Here is a 14939-nt window from a genome sequence, read left to right on the forward strand (position 1 = left end):
AGAGCAAAAGGAGCTGAATCATAAAGGAAAGAAAGACCTTTATCTAGAGGTTAGCAGAAAAGTTATTCATTTGGGCTGTAAGCCTTTCCTTGAGTAAATGGTCATAATTAATGACAAACCAGGAACCAGATCGTTTTTCGCTTTACAAAAGCATCTTTAGGCCTACTTGCTCATCTCGTCCCCTATCGCCCTCTGTGGCTGACCATCCAATCAGAACACGTAGAAACAGCATTTACAATATTCATATATACAAATATATAATGTTTACACACTCACTCAGACACATACAGTCAGAAAAAAAAACTAAACAACTAATCAACTGTGACAGAAAGTTCATTGAACAGTTGCTGGTCATTCCTGTAAATTCTTAGCGTGCTGACCCTTCCACCTCCACCACTAATTGAAAGGATTCTCCTCCCCTAGGACACCGCATCGACTCAGCCCTAATGATGCTACACGTATTGTGTAGCATCTCATTGAGCTACTAATTAGTCGGGAATTTTTCTCTCTTGACAATTTGCTCTGTAATTGACAAACTGTGCTTGTCAGATTGCTCGCTCATGTTGATGCAAATATTTCCCAAACTGGCCCTTTAACAGTACACTTATCCATCTTTGTTCAGCTTTGTGAGGAAAGACACAGCAAGTGGTTAAACACCAGCACACGCTTCAATCTTTAGGACAGCTCCATTATACAAATAACTTCACAGTGCAATGGCAGGTTTTTGTTAAGACAAATGTATATATATATATAAAAAACAAATGCATCCATCTGTGCTATTTCCATCTGTCCATCTGTTTTTAAGAGTAAGTCACAAATTCTAGAAGTACTTTTTAATTCACAAGGAACTGTTAACAGGAACATAATTCAATTACAATTTTCATCCCCGGCATCGTACATGACTGGTCTGCTACTCTTTGGCCTTTTAGAGTAAGAAAAGGTTGCTCATTATAGCAACCACTACATTATGTCATACTGCTCCCTCTCTTCCCTGATTTAACCCCACTTGAACTGTCCACAACCTCCCTCTGACCATTAAAGATATAAACCTTTAAGAGGAATGTGAAAAACTGAAACAGAATAAGTCAGCCAAATTATCCTACACCCCCTCTTTTCTGCACCCCAAAAAAAATATGAAAATCCTTTACATAGCTCACCCTGATACCCTGATACCTAATACTGTCTCTGAACCCCAACAGTTATTTTTCTGTGTGCATATATCTACAGGTCCATGTAGAGAGGGAGTTCCAACATGCCTTTTTTGGGATTCACGCACCACTACTTTCCAGTGTTTTTTGTATAAACAAAATCAACGTAGCAGGTGGTTGAGAATCCTAAAGTGAGTCTGCCTTTGCCAGGAGGAGAAAACCAAACATAGTATTATATCCTGTATTTCTTGTTTTGGGATCAAACACAATGCCACACTCTCTCCCAAGTTAGTACCTGCTAGGAAATGTAAAATGGTTGTGTGACTGTGGCTTAAGTGTGTAAGAGTGTCTTTCATTTTTTTTTGCTCTCATCGATCCACTGCCTATCCGCCTATCCACGGTCTCCATCACACACTCAGCAGCCAGAAGAAGAAGAAAATGGCCACGAATAGGAAGAGGGAGTCTTGCCAGTTGTTATTGCCATTGTTGTGGTTAGTGTTGCCTTGGTGATCACCTGCATACGGGTCTGACATGGGGGAGAGATGGGTGGGAAATGTTAACACACCAGTGTCTCGGGGGGGTGGTGTGTTTGCATCGGTACTGTAATTATGTGGCCCTGAAGGCGACAGATGTGTTTGGATGGAGCTTTTTACCCACTAATAATCACAATAATCCAGCCGCAGGCTTTATGCAAATTTAGGATTTTTAGTTGAAACACAAAGACTACAATTATTCATCAGTACATTAATTTACTGACATGTATACCATGGCCACTGAAAATTCTTTATAACAGCTTTAGTAGAAGACAGTTATAAAGAAACGTTCCCCCTCTTGTTTCTAGTAAGGACAGGCCTACTTTTAGTATAGTATGGTTGTCATCTATTAAAGTGATATTTTGACACACCAACCTTCTATAAGACAGGGCCTCAAAAAAAAATGCAGCAGCCACCAGAGCATATTTACCTTTTTAGCTGTGCTTTAAATCAGACCTGGTTACAAATGATGGCTCCTCAGTTTGAATAATAACAAAACCAGCAAGCAAGAGACACTCATCAGCGATTTAGACGCTTCTGATTGATTTTACTTGGAAGGAAAGATGTTGGCTCATGTAATCAGGGAGAAAACGATGTTTGTGTCTTTGTGCGTTTACCTGCTCTGTGAAATGGGTCGTTGGCGTTGAAGACAGTGGTGAAGAAGCCGAAGGGGAAAGCCCCGATGCCAAAAGACATGTGAAAGCCAGTGTCCCCGAAACCCTGAAACATCTGACGGTAAAAATAACACGGTTACGTTTTTTTTTTGTTTTTTTTAAATGAGAAGACATAAAAGAGATTATTGTAGTTATGAGCTTAATCAGTGGATGTAAGACGACTCACCCCGCCTCGACTCTCTGGCTCTGTTCTCTGTCCCTGAGGCCGAGGTGGAGTTTTCAACCTGAACGACCACAGTAACATCAAATCATAAGGTAACCATAAGACACAGACACACACACACACACACACACACACACACACACACACACACACACACACACACACACACACACACACACACACACACACACACACACACTACCTGGGGTCCTCTTGGCTGGAGCTCCCTCTGCCGTACAGTGGGATGACTTTCTCCCTGCTGATGCCTGCTTTACACACAGGACACTGCTGCATGCTGGGCCGCGTCTCCAACCACTGAGAGGAGCCACAGAGGATAAAGATGTCAAAATGTTTATAACACAGATCAGATAAACCCCCTTCCTAACTGTTTAAATACTGGCACATTGTCTAAGAAAGGCTTGTGCGGCAACAGTCTAACTGAAGATTTCCTCTTGTGAATGTTACCTGAAGCACACCAAGGATCACAGGACCCAGCACATCACAACAACTTTTCTGGATTAACAGTACGTACATTTCTACAAATGGTTGCAGTCATTTTTAATCTGTACTTGAATAAATGTAGTGCTGATGCTGCTACACTGACAGCAATGTACAGCTCTACGTGGTTGAGTAGGAGTGAGTGGCAGAGAAAAAGCTGCAGTAAACAGAGGCATTAAGTGCATTAGCATGTTTAAGCTGCACTAAGTCAACCGATGTGTAGTTTCCACGCTGAGGTTACATCACATCCTTACAGTACATTTAGGTTAACTTGCTGAGTGCTGGAGTCCGAAGGGCCCTACTCAGCAATAGCTCGCTCACACAGGTGTCCTCACTCACTGTGTCTGACTAGAGAGGACTGTGTGGACATGTACAGACCCACTGTCTTGTTCTGATAAAGCTTTTTCAGACAGACCACACAGTCCGACAGCATGCAACAAAACAAGACGTAGATGTGCTGACAGAGCTTTGCTGCAGTCTGGTGGTGGTGTATGAAACCGATTGATGGGACATTTAATCGATGGCTCGGCCACAAATGCGCAAAACAGGTACGTTTTGACATGCCTGCCTGAGCCGGTTGGAGCTCGCACAGAAACTGGCAAATACTTGTTCATCAATTAATCATTTATATGTGCTTCAGTGTGAGGGAAAGGAGATAATATTCTCAGAGACTGATGCAAATTAATTATTTTTATATTAATAATATTTATTATTATTATTATTATTAATTAAATTAATATTTAGTATTTTCATTAACAGTTAATCCATCAATTGTTTTAATTTGATCATTTCATCTATTAAAAAAAGTGAGAATAGTAAATTGATTTCTCATAACCAGGAGGTCTTTTTTAAATAGGTTCTTTTTGGGGCTTACTGTCATCCATTAATCTGCCAATACTTTCTCCATGAATTGATTTATCAGAATAGTTCAAATTTCCAGAGCCAAATGTGACACGTTCACATTTTGTCCGACCAACAAAAGCCCACAGTCGAAATAACACCCACAGATTTCCAGTCATATACAAAGGAAGAAAAAAAAAAAAAAAATCTGGAAACTATAAATGTTTAGTATTTTTGTTTGGAAAGTGAGCCAAAAGTTCAATTGATTGTCAAAATAATTGCAGATGAATTCCCTGTCAATCAAAAAAAACGCAATCTGCATGGAACCTGTGAATGCTAAATGACGTAAACAATACATCAGTTATTAAAATCGTTTTTTGTCATCCAATAAACATTTTACTAGACCCACTATTTCTTACTACATAGGTTTTGGTGACCTCACAATCCCCGACTTTTTAACCTAAGTAGAGGTCTAATCAGTCAGGGTATGGAAAACACCCTTGTGGCTGTTTAACGAGTATTACCAAACAAAGGGTGACATTAGGAAATACTCACTTGATGCAGACAGGGCCAGCTGTAGAGACAGAGACAAACACAAAGATGAATTTGCATTCTCACTACAGCTCTTTTCTCTTAAAATGTCAGCCTCCTGCTTCAATAACAGCACAATCCTGGAGACAATTTATTATATGCATGTATCATATACATCTCAATGGATAGAATACATGTAAAGTCTGTCTGTTTTTGGTAACTCTCAGTGCGTTTTTTTGGGTGAATCTATCACCTATGGAAGCCCACCTGGCCAGAACAACGTGTTTCTAAAGAAGTGGCTGATTAAACTCGCCCCTGATCCCCATAGTTAGTATTAATTGGCTCCATCTGTTCAGCAGTTAACAGTCTTGTTTGTGCAGCTGCGGGCAAGGCCGACCTGCTGCTGCATAGTGGGAGTGCAAGATGCAGGTTTTTGAGGAAACGCCACATCAGTTGGTACCAAAAAACTGAGGCTTTTTTCAGGACACGGACAACAACACAGCGGTGAGTATTTCTACCTCTTACACCTTTTATAACTCTCTACTGCCCACAAAAATCAAAGTGTGCAAAGACATGTCGACAAAGAATTTATTTTAGGATTACGATGGATCAACTACAGTACATGGCAAACAAAGGCGAAGTGAAAGACTCTGGTAGGTTTGTCTTCAACAGAATTGATGTAGTCTTATGGTTTTAAATTTGATCAAACTAATCTGCAAGTATGAAGGATACTGAACCATAGTCTATAGTGCATTATCTAACTATTAAACCAAGACCCTCTGTGTGCGTTTGTGTGTGTGTGTGTGTGTGTGTCCGTTGTCTTTTAAATATCTTGAGAACCGTTTAGCCAATCTACTTCACGCTTGGCGGGTGTATTGCTGGGTACAAACCCCCAACCAGACACCAGTCAGACACCGCTCACCAAGAGCCTGGGTCTTCCTAAAAAGGGAGTTTTTCCTAGCCACTGTCGCATTTACGCATTTATGCATTTATGCATGCTCTTGGGAGGAATCACTGGAATTGTTGGGTCTTTGTAAATTATAGAGTGTGGTCTAGACCTACTCTATCTGTAAAGTGTCCTGAGAATACTCCTGTTATGATTTGATACTATAAATGAAAATGAACGGTTCTGGATAGGGCTGGGCAATATATCGATATTGTATATGAGGCTAGATATTGTCTTAAATTTTGGATATCGTAATATCCTGATATGACACACACAAGTGTTGTCTTTTCCTGGTTTTAAAGGCTGCATTACAGTAGAGTGATGTCATTTTCCAAACATACCAGACTGTTCTAGCTGTTCTATTATTTGCTTTTACTCCACATAGTTATTATATCAACATAACTGATGATTATTTATGAACAATCTCATTGTGTGCATTTTTGTGATATTTGATTTTCTCCATATCGCCCAGCTCTATTCGAGACGCCCCCAAACAGCCATACAGCCCCTGCACTAGCAAATTAAATGTGTGAATACGTGAGTTCAGTTTTGCCCTAAGACCTCCGTTAATTAGTCACCACTACAGAAAGCTTACATTTCTAATGTTCCTGTCATTAAGGTACGCTTTTGACTGAAAAGACATGTGGGGCAAGAAATACAGCCAGTGTTTAACAGTACAGCATGTTACGAGCTGAAAAAGGGTTATTTTTCTTTTCAATTGTCTCTTATCCTCTCTCCGTGTTCTCATTGTCTCTAAATGCTTCAGTCACAGATTCCTTGTGAGAAACTTCAACAGCAGAATAAGTCCGATCATGCAGAGGAACAGGCAGGACTGGTTTTGACACTTTCGCTGTTTCATAACCATAAAACAGTCAAAACCTCATTGCCTCAGGTGGGCCTAACCAAACACCTCGACATGACCGTAAGCAAATGAACCAAAAAGCAAAACAACCTCGTGCCAATCTGCAGGCGTTCCACACATTTGTATCTATTGAGCATGGCTGACAGCGTTACAGTATTAACAGTATTAACGTGACCCTATCAGATCGCTGCTGAGAATGGCATTCCCAAACAGCTGAACAAAGCGTAAGGGCCTAAGTTGACATAACAACCCATTCAACTGTGATTTAACATGTGGCCACACGTATAGCCTGACTGCGGTATACACACACAGACTCCATTAGGTGACCCCACAGGAGCCATTAAATGGATGCAGAATCTCTCATTTTTTCACCATTTAATTAGAATAAAAACATAAGCGCAGACTGGATTCTTGTCTAGTTACTCCCGTCTGATCTTTTAATCATGTGTTTACAGACAGACTGCAGTTATGTTTCAGTAAAACACAATGCTTGGTGGCTGTTTTAGGCATCTGAAATGTCAGCAGGAGCAATGAAAGAGGCTGGCTGCATGTAGTCTGCCCGCTTTGCCAGACCATCCACACGCTATGGAGCAGAGCAGAGGGAGAGTCTGGCTAGTTCATAGTATTCGGGATGGGAGAAAAAACGTGCTCTGGTTTATTGGCATTTCTTCTCACAATCGTCAGCGCCACAAGAACTAGAGGAGAGTGACTAGGCAAGGTGTGAATTTGTTTGTTTATTTGTTGTTGTTGTTTTTTTCCTTGAGACCGTAGGGGAGGTTGGGGGGTGGGTGAGGGTTTTGTTCTTGTTCAGTTTGTATTTCTCCGCTTCTGTTCGTATGTTTGCATATAAAAAAAAGTTGATCTAAAAAAAATAATTAAAAAAGAAATTCAATCACAATCAAAGAAGAAGTCAAATATTTAATTTGACCCTACCCAAGGTAGAGTATTCAAATAGCTTTCTTAATCCGACCAAGAGTCCAAACTCCAAATATATTCATATGTGACAAAGAGAGGCAGCAAACACTCAACATTTGAGGAGCTAGAGACAATGTTTTGCATTTTTACTTAAATGACAACTGATACTTTTGTGATCGACTTACTGATTGTTGAACAGTTGTTTCAGCTCTAAACTGTTCAGTCAATCTTAAAAATAAGTAATTGTCAGATCATCCTTAATTGTAGCCCTAAGTGAAAGCTCTAATAAAAGCAAGTATGTAGACTTTGAGTTGAGATTATTAGGTTTTCTACCAGATAGTTTTATAGACCTTCAAAATAATAAGGCAAATATAAAAATACTGAAACCACTGTTTTAAACCACTTTCTATGTGGGCATTATTGTGTATCTTGAAGGTTTTACATATACTACCGGGTCAAAAGTTTGAGTCACTTAGAAATTTCCATTCTCCTCCATTATAGACAGAATACCAGCTGAGATCAGTTGCATCGTTTTTTTTAAACCAGGTGCAGCAGTTTTCAGATTACATTATGTGCTTACATAATAGCAAAAGGGTTCTCCAATGTTTTCTCAGTTAGCCTTTTAAAATGATATCAGATTAGTAAACAGAATTTGCCTTTGGAACATTGGATGAGTGGTTGCTGATAATGGACAATGTAGATATTGCATTAAAGATCAGCCACTTCTTTCTACAACAGTCAAGAACCCTTTTGCAATTATTTAAGGACATAACGTAGTCTGATAACTGCTGCCCAGCTTAAAAAAATCTCAGCTGGTATTCTCGTGGAATGGAATTTTCAAAGTGACCCCAAACTTTTGACCGTAGTGTATGCAAACACTGAAACCTTCTATTACAAATCTTGTGGACTCTCACCGGATCGTAAAGATGTCACACATTCATTAACCCTTATAACCTAATATTTAATGACAATGTCCCTTTCACACAAATCATTCCTCTAGAATCTCTTGCACTGTTTGCCACTAGGGCTGCTTTCTCATTTATTGTTTTGATATTTTAGTTTCAAACTAAAATAAGGTGGTGTAGGGCAGTCTTCTCATGAGGAATGTGTTAGTTTTCCTGAATAGTTTCTCATGCTAGAAAAGTGTTACTGCTGGCTCAATTCAGCAAAAGCACGTCTCTACTGTGCTAACTCTATTTATTTGTGGGCATTTTGGCAACAAATAGTTGTTTTGCCGCAGCTTAACTAATGGAGAAAACGCCAATAGGTTGGTCCAGAGCAATAAATGGTGTCAAAGTTAAATAAAAAGCTGAATAGATGCAGCCAGGATTAAAAGGATTTAAAAAGGATTTAAAAATTTAATAGAAATACACACAATTAATATGCATTAAAGTTGCAATTTGAAGTTGCAGGTGGGCTGACATCAACACCTTTTCTTCCTTGCTGATAGTTTCATCACAGTTTCATCACAGAAGATGAGAGATGCGTGGTAACATAGCAACTAGGTTACATCAGCTCCCCTAACACAGGAGCTTCAAAGCAACTGCAGATGTAACTGAGGTGAATTTCAGATCAAATATTAAATAAATTACAGTAAAACATTAGACAATATTAAGATTCCTGCAGTAATAATAAAATCTTGTGTGCTTGAAAATGGGTAATTGTTAGGGTTACTACTCCTGACGAGACAGAAAGTAGTCACATGAATCTGCTAACGGCAACAATCAACTGTCCCAACACTCTTACAACTGTCTGTTCTCCAGTTCAATCTTTATTTTCGGTTTGGAAAGCGACTTCAGTTTCCATTTTTAAAAGATGTTCAGACAGGCCAAATAAAGCCTATGTTCATGTTAGTTTTGCAGCCATACCAGATATTTTTTATTTAAAAGTTTAAAACCCTGGTTTAATAGTTTAAACCCTGGTTTAGGTAGCTATGTCACCCCTTGTACATGATGGTCTTGTGCAGCTAAAAAACTTTTTGTGGCCTTCTTTGGTTTGCCACGGAGTTTCTCCGTTAAAAAGTCAAAACCTTGACACTGAAAGGAGATAACATCTGTAGTCACAAAGAGATCACCGTTTACAAATGTACAGCAGGAGCATCCTACTACCTACTTCACTCCACTTCTGTTTCCAAAACACGCGGTGCACAACCAAACAGATCATTATTGTTTAAAATTACAAAACGCACCTCATTAACAGGTGAAGAGAGGTTACTTTTTCTTTGGTGTGAATGAGTTTTACTACTGATTATAATGCCCTTAGGTTTGACCCCCCAATCCCAATCTCTTGGCTCTAATCTCACATTAGCCTCAACCTGCAAGCGACGATGGCCTTCAGTCAACAATCATGAATGAGCCTTCAAACACGTCATTGTGTGCATGTTTAGATGTTCAACACAAGCGGTTTGAAGGTTGAGCGACTTCGCGCAATTCTTGATTCAAAGCGAGATAAGAGAAGGAATTAGAATCACAGTTAAAGTGCAACCTAGGGTTACAGTTAATTTTCACTATTATCTAATCTTCAAGCATACTGCATCTTTTGGCATTCCTGTAGTGCAATTCCTATTATTTCACATATACACCAATATCAATATAAATACATTGAGCAGATATTAGAACATACATTTATTTATTGGTCAAAGTTTAATTTGTATTGCATCGTTTTGATTTACCAGGGCTACAGCTAAGTTATTTGCATCTCAACTGATTGATGTAAACTGTCAGAAAACCGTGGAAACTGTCCATCACAAGTTAATCAACTGTATTATCCAACCAACGGTCACATTGTATTTTTAGTAAATTTGAGAATCTGGAATCAGATAATATTTTGGGGGTTTTGTTTATTAACTAATCCGTTAATTTAACTTGTTTTAGCTCCAATGCCTGGAGAGTGGCATGTTTGGAATGAAAAACTGAGCATGGACCTGATCTCAAAGCTGCCAATGATTACCTGAAAGTAAATGTGTTACAGAAGGTGAGCGACCAATTGTGACCTCTGACCTACATCAAACAATATCATATGATCAGGCTGGCCACTTAACTCCTCACAAGATCAGAACCTTCCTTCGAGACATCAGGACCACGAACACGGTTTACAATGTCCAGCCACACACTTCGTTCATCACCACAGCACTAAGAGCAAACCGACACCATCTTCAGTTCTAAAAAAGCCATCTTGGTTGCTGTCATCTCCAACATAATAATAATAACAATCATCATCATCATCATGCGGAGACAAACGACTGGTAAAAGCGCGTGTTGGGCGTGATTCAGCCGTGAAATAACTCAAACTGACGGTAAAAGGAGGCCGCACAGACAGCAAAATTACAGAACCGAAACAAAAACATCCACCTCCACACATTAAAACGTCCCTCCTTCCCCGCATCGTCTCGTACCAGAACAAGTGGCCGCACATACTGATGACAGCGTCCCTGGCAGTGTCCAAACAAATGTTGCACTCGAAGGTGGCCCGGTCCCGCTCCCCGTTCGCCCTCTCCGCCTCCGCCGCCGCCGCCGCCGCCGCCCGGCCCGTCGCGGTCGTTGCTGCTTTCCCCGGCTGGAAATCCGCCTCTGCGCTTGCCGGCCCGCCGTCACTTGAGGACCGGGGATCCGCGGCCGCCATAATATCCACTGTACAAGTGAGTGTGTAACGTACCAACCCAACCGGGCCCGACCCGAGCTAACGTTAGCTGTGAGTCAGAGGCGACGACCAGTGTCACTGACCAGCACCAACCGAGCTGAGGCTGCTACTGTCTATGGCTGCTGCTGCTGTCGCTCTACCTGAATTAGTACTTCCGCTTCCTGGAAAAACAGACAAGGGGCGGAATAAAAAAATAAATAAATAATAAAAACACCTATCCCAAATAATGGTAAATAATAATCAGCATAATCATAATAAGCTTACTAACGATCAGTTATCAACAAAATATGGGGAAACGTTGATGAAATTTTAGGAATGTTAAAATAAATAAATAAATACTCATGGTGAGTAAAAATGGTGATCAAAACGCTATCTACATAAATGTCAAATCAAGTTATTGTTTTAGTTTAGTTTAATCAATGAGGTTTTGCATGGCTCATCTGTTAAAAATATGTTTTCATTTGTCAATGTTAAAATTGACCATGGATTCGATTACTTGGTCATCTGGAAGTAACAACTTCTCCATATTCGCCAAGGTTATTGAGCATGATCTGAAGTGAACACAAAATAAAATATCATATGTGCATTATAAGGGCATACATTTTGTGGCAGACCAAACATGCAGTCTGAAAGACTTTAGTATCATGTAATATAATATACCATGTAATATGTGACATATGAATGTAGGCTAATACTAAAATGTATACATATTTGAAAACCCTAATTTTTAGAATAATCACCATTGATGAACGCTGTAGAAATCATTACAGCAGACACAGCTTACGCTCATAGACAGTATTACGCTGTGCGCATTTCTCCGGAACCATTGTCGTATAACTTGTTTCCGCACGGAGTCATGAGAAACAGGACTGCAAAGCATGTTGTGTGTACAGTAGAATGTCCATGCTTAAGAATCCGCTAGGGATCATTGTAAATTTGTATGAAAGACATCAATAAAACGAGTCAATGTAACCGGAAGAATCATTTTCAACGGCAACGGATATTTGAACGTAAACGGTTATTCGTAGCCATTCTTCTGACTTCATCTGTCAGCCACCATGGGGCTCAAGCGACAGAAACAAGCCAAGAAACCCTAAGTTTCTACAAATACAACTTCAGCTTCAGGAGCCCTTTCAGATCCTCTTCGACGGGACTTTTGTCAGGCGGCTTTAAAGAACAAGATTCAGATCAAAGAGCAAATGCCCAAATACCTGATGGGAGAGGTGCAGCTGTGCACCACAAAGTAGAGTAGATTTACTTAGCTATGTTAACGTTACAGGTCAAATGTAAATGTCTGATCTAATATCACGTGGGCTCTTTTATTCGCAGCTGTGCACTGAAAGAACTGGAGACTCTGGGAAAAGAGCTGTACGGACCAAAATCATCCTGCAGAGGTTTCAGGTGAGGAGATGTCCACATTTCAAGGACCCTGTCCCGGCTTCAGAATGTCTGCTGTCCATGCTGGGGGAGACAAACCCACACCACTACTTTGTTGCTACACAGGTAAATATAAGGAGATCCTTCACAGATACACACATCACTCAATGGGGGGAAATTAAATGACAAATAACAGTGTCTTTGTTGTTGGAAATTAAAATCATCCTTTTCAACTTGTTGACCTCTGCAGCATGTGCTCCATTAATAAAGCATTATTTTAGATTCTCATATCTCATAGCTTGCCAATTAATAGGTAACTAGGACTAGGAATACAAATATTGACATGCATGATGGAATGGAAGGCAAAATGTCAAATTGCATCAGGTTAAAAGGAAAGTATTAATGAACAGTAACTTGATACGCCACAATTGGCTGATTGTACCTGCCACACAATCTAGTAATACCTTAACTAAATTGGCATGTTGTTACTTTGCGGCTTGTGGACGTACAATGTATTGGTTCCATCTTAGTGTGGGGATTTTACAGCAGTGGTACAACATCTGGGGTCGGGAAACCTGGCTGCAAGCAGTTGCAACTTGCAAGAAAGACCTTAATCATTATGACACAACCTGAGAAGTTTAGAGGAGAAATCACTCTGGTTAAAATGGCATCATAAAAGCATTATTAACAACATCAATCCAAAGAGATTTTTTTTCCCCTTCAGGACTGGCAGAGGCTGCTGCTTGTTATGAGTCTTGTCATGGAAGAGCTTTGGAGCTCCTGAAATAGTGTAAAAAATAGTTATTTAGTTTTTATTTAAATTAGATATCTCCCATATAATCATTTGCAAGTCTAGGAAGAGAAGTTCCTTAGGACAAACTAAAACTGTGGGAAGTACCTGATATGTATACATTTGGCATCCCCTCAGACACATTTGGTGTATCTGTGTGTGTGTGTGTGTGTGTTTGTGTGTTTGTGTGTGTGTGTGTGTGTGTGTGTGTTCTCCAGGACCACACATTAACTGCCGGCCTGAAGAAGATCCCTGGCGTTCCTCTGCTCTACATCATCCTCAACACCATGGTGCTGGACAAGCCCTGCCAGACGTCCCTCGACCACGTGAAGGCCGTCCAGCTGGGAGAGCTGGTCAGCCCGGCCCAGCAGCAGAGTATCCACAGCCTGAAAGAGGAGCAGGGCATCAGCCCAAAGGATGGAGAGAGGCGGGGAAAGAAGAGGAAGAGGAAACAGAGCAATCCTAACCCTCTAAGCTGCTTGAAGAAGAGGAAAGGCGGGCCAACACCGCCGAAGAAGACGGAGCAGGGGAGAAGAGGAAAAGAATTAGACGCAAGAAAGCGAAGGACGGAGGGAGGAGACATGTCTGCTCCTGCGGTTACAAATAAATAGTGTAGCAGGAAGACAGAGACTTCAGCCGTTGGCTTCTTGCATAAATATTGTTTGAAGATGTCCATGACCCCAATTTAAAATAATTACACTCTGGTCATTTTTTTCTGATGTTAATGCATAGAATAAATCAATGTTTATCACACAAAATTACATTTAAAAATACTACTCATGGTATTGTTTTAATTTAGAAAAATGTTACCCAACGGTTTCCGGGACTCAGGCTTACAGCCACGGGCACAGGGCTGAAAACGTTGAGAAACATAGCAGTATTTTTTGAGTTCGAGAAGATTTGTCTTGGCTTTTATACAAAATAAAAAATAGCAGGTTTACAGGCACATAGTTAAAATATAAGATGCACTTAGACATTATATGATATACAGTTTACATGGAAGTGGATATCAAAAGCGATGTATTCAGCTTTCTTTGCAGAAGCACAAAGAAGAGTGCTCACAATGATTTGGTGGTCTGCTTGTTTTTTGCTGTATGCTGAGTAATTTAGTGTCTGCTAAATTCAACCTGTAGTATTTTCTGGTACAATGAGTTTAGAGTCCAAGCGATACAACGTTCATAACATATGTCCATTCAGACTTCTTGATCGTGTTATCAAGTAATTATATATATATATATATATATATATATATATATCTATCAATAAATGAATATTGAACAAGTCTCTACATGACTTACACCGTCAGTTAAGCATTACTGTGTGTCACCCAGTTGTAACTAAATGACAATCCATATATAAAATGGACACCAGATAAAGTCTTAAGAATGAAGAGCAACACGGTAATACAAATGGTAGTTTCTCGAGTAAATCCACTCTAATAAAATATTTCAGGACAGAGCATGCAAGTATAACAGACTATTGATGTTTAGCTCATCTAGAGGTTGAAACTGAAGCTCTTTTCATAAGCTGTGTCCCAGCTCCATAGTACATACTAGTTATATACAGTATGTATTATACTAACCTTTATAGTATAAGTTTTTGCAGTTTGTATACAAGAAATCACCATAAAAAATAAGTGTTGTCTGGCGTTAATTAAACTGCAGCTTTTGAATGCTACTGTCAAATAAACTAAACAAAGAGACAGCGACATGTTTGTCCAGAAATGTAATAGTTCTTTGTTCCTGGAGCAACTTCACCAGCATCTACAATTAGCTTGAACTTTTTTCCCACTTATGAGCGTCTCCTTTTATTTCCTTTGTGCATTATGTTGTAGGGAGAATATTGCAACAACAACACACTCAAAAAAATTAGATTTTTGGATTAGTATGTAGTATAGATTTGGGACACAACTTCAGTTTTTGTGCAAACAGTCGATGATACAAAAAACAGCATATTTACCAAAAATGACAACAAGTTTGTAATGCTTAAAGTGCTACACTACAGTTGTATAATGCTTCATTGA

At 39.7% G+C, this 14939-nt stretch overlaps 1 protein-coding gene across 1 annotated transcript; it reads right to left on the reverse strand.

The window, feature by feature from the left end:
- Positions 1-1553: 1553 nt before the first annotated feature.
- LOC114566241 (E3 ubiquitin-protein ligase RNF5) lies at positions 1554-10731 on the reverse strand. The gene is made up of 6 exons (XM_028594567.1): positions 10505-10731; positions 4412-4430; positions 2721-2833; positions 2522-2579; positions 2299-2410; positions 1554-1674 (listed from the first exon to the last, which is right to left on the reverse strand). The coding sequence occupies exons 1-6, from the start codon at positions 10729-10731 to the stop codon at positions 1556-1558; spliced, it is 648 nt and encodes a 215-aa protein (XP_028450368.1). The 3' UTR covers positions 1554-1555.
- Positions 10732-14939: the final 4208 nt, after the last annotated feature.

The sequence above is a fragment of the Perca flavescens genome, chromosome 13 (genome assembly GCF_004354835.1).
Source record: "Perca flavescens isolate YP-PL-M2 chromosome 13, PFLA_1.0, whole genome shotgun sequence".
Taxonomy (NCBI): Eukaryota; Metazoa; Chordata; class Actinopteri; order Perciformes; family Percidae; genus Perca; species Perca flavescens.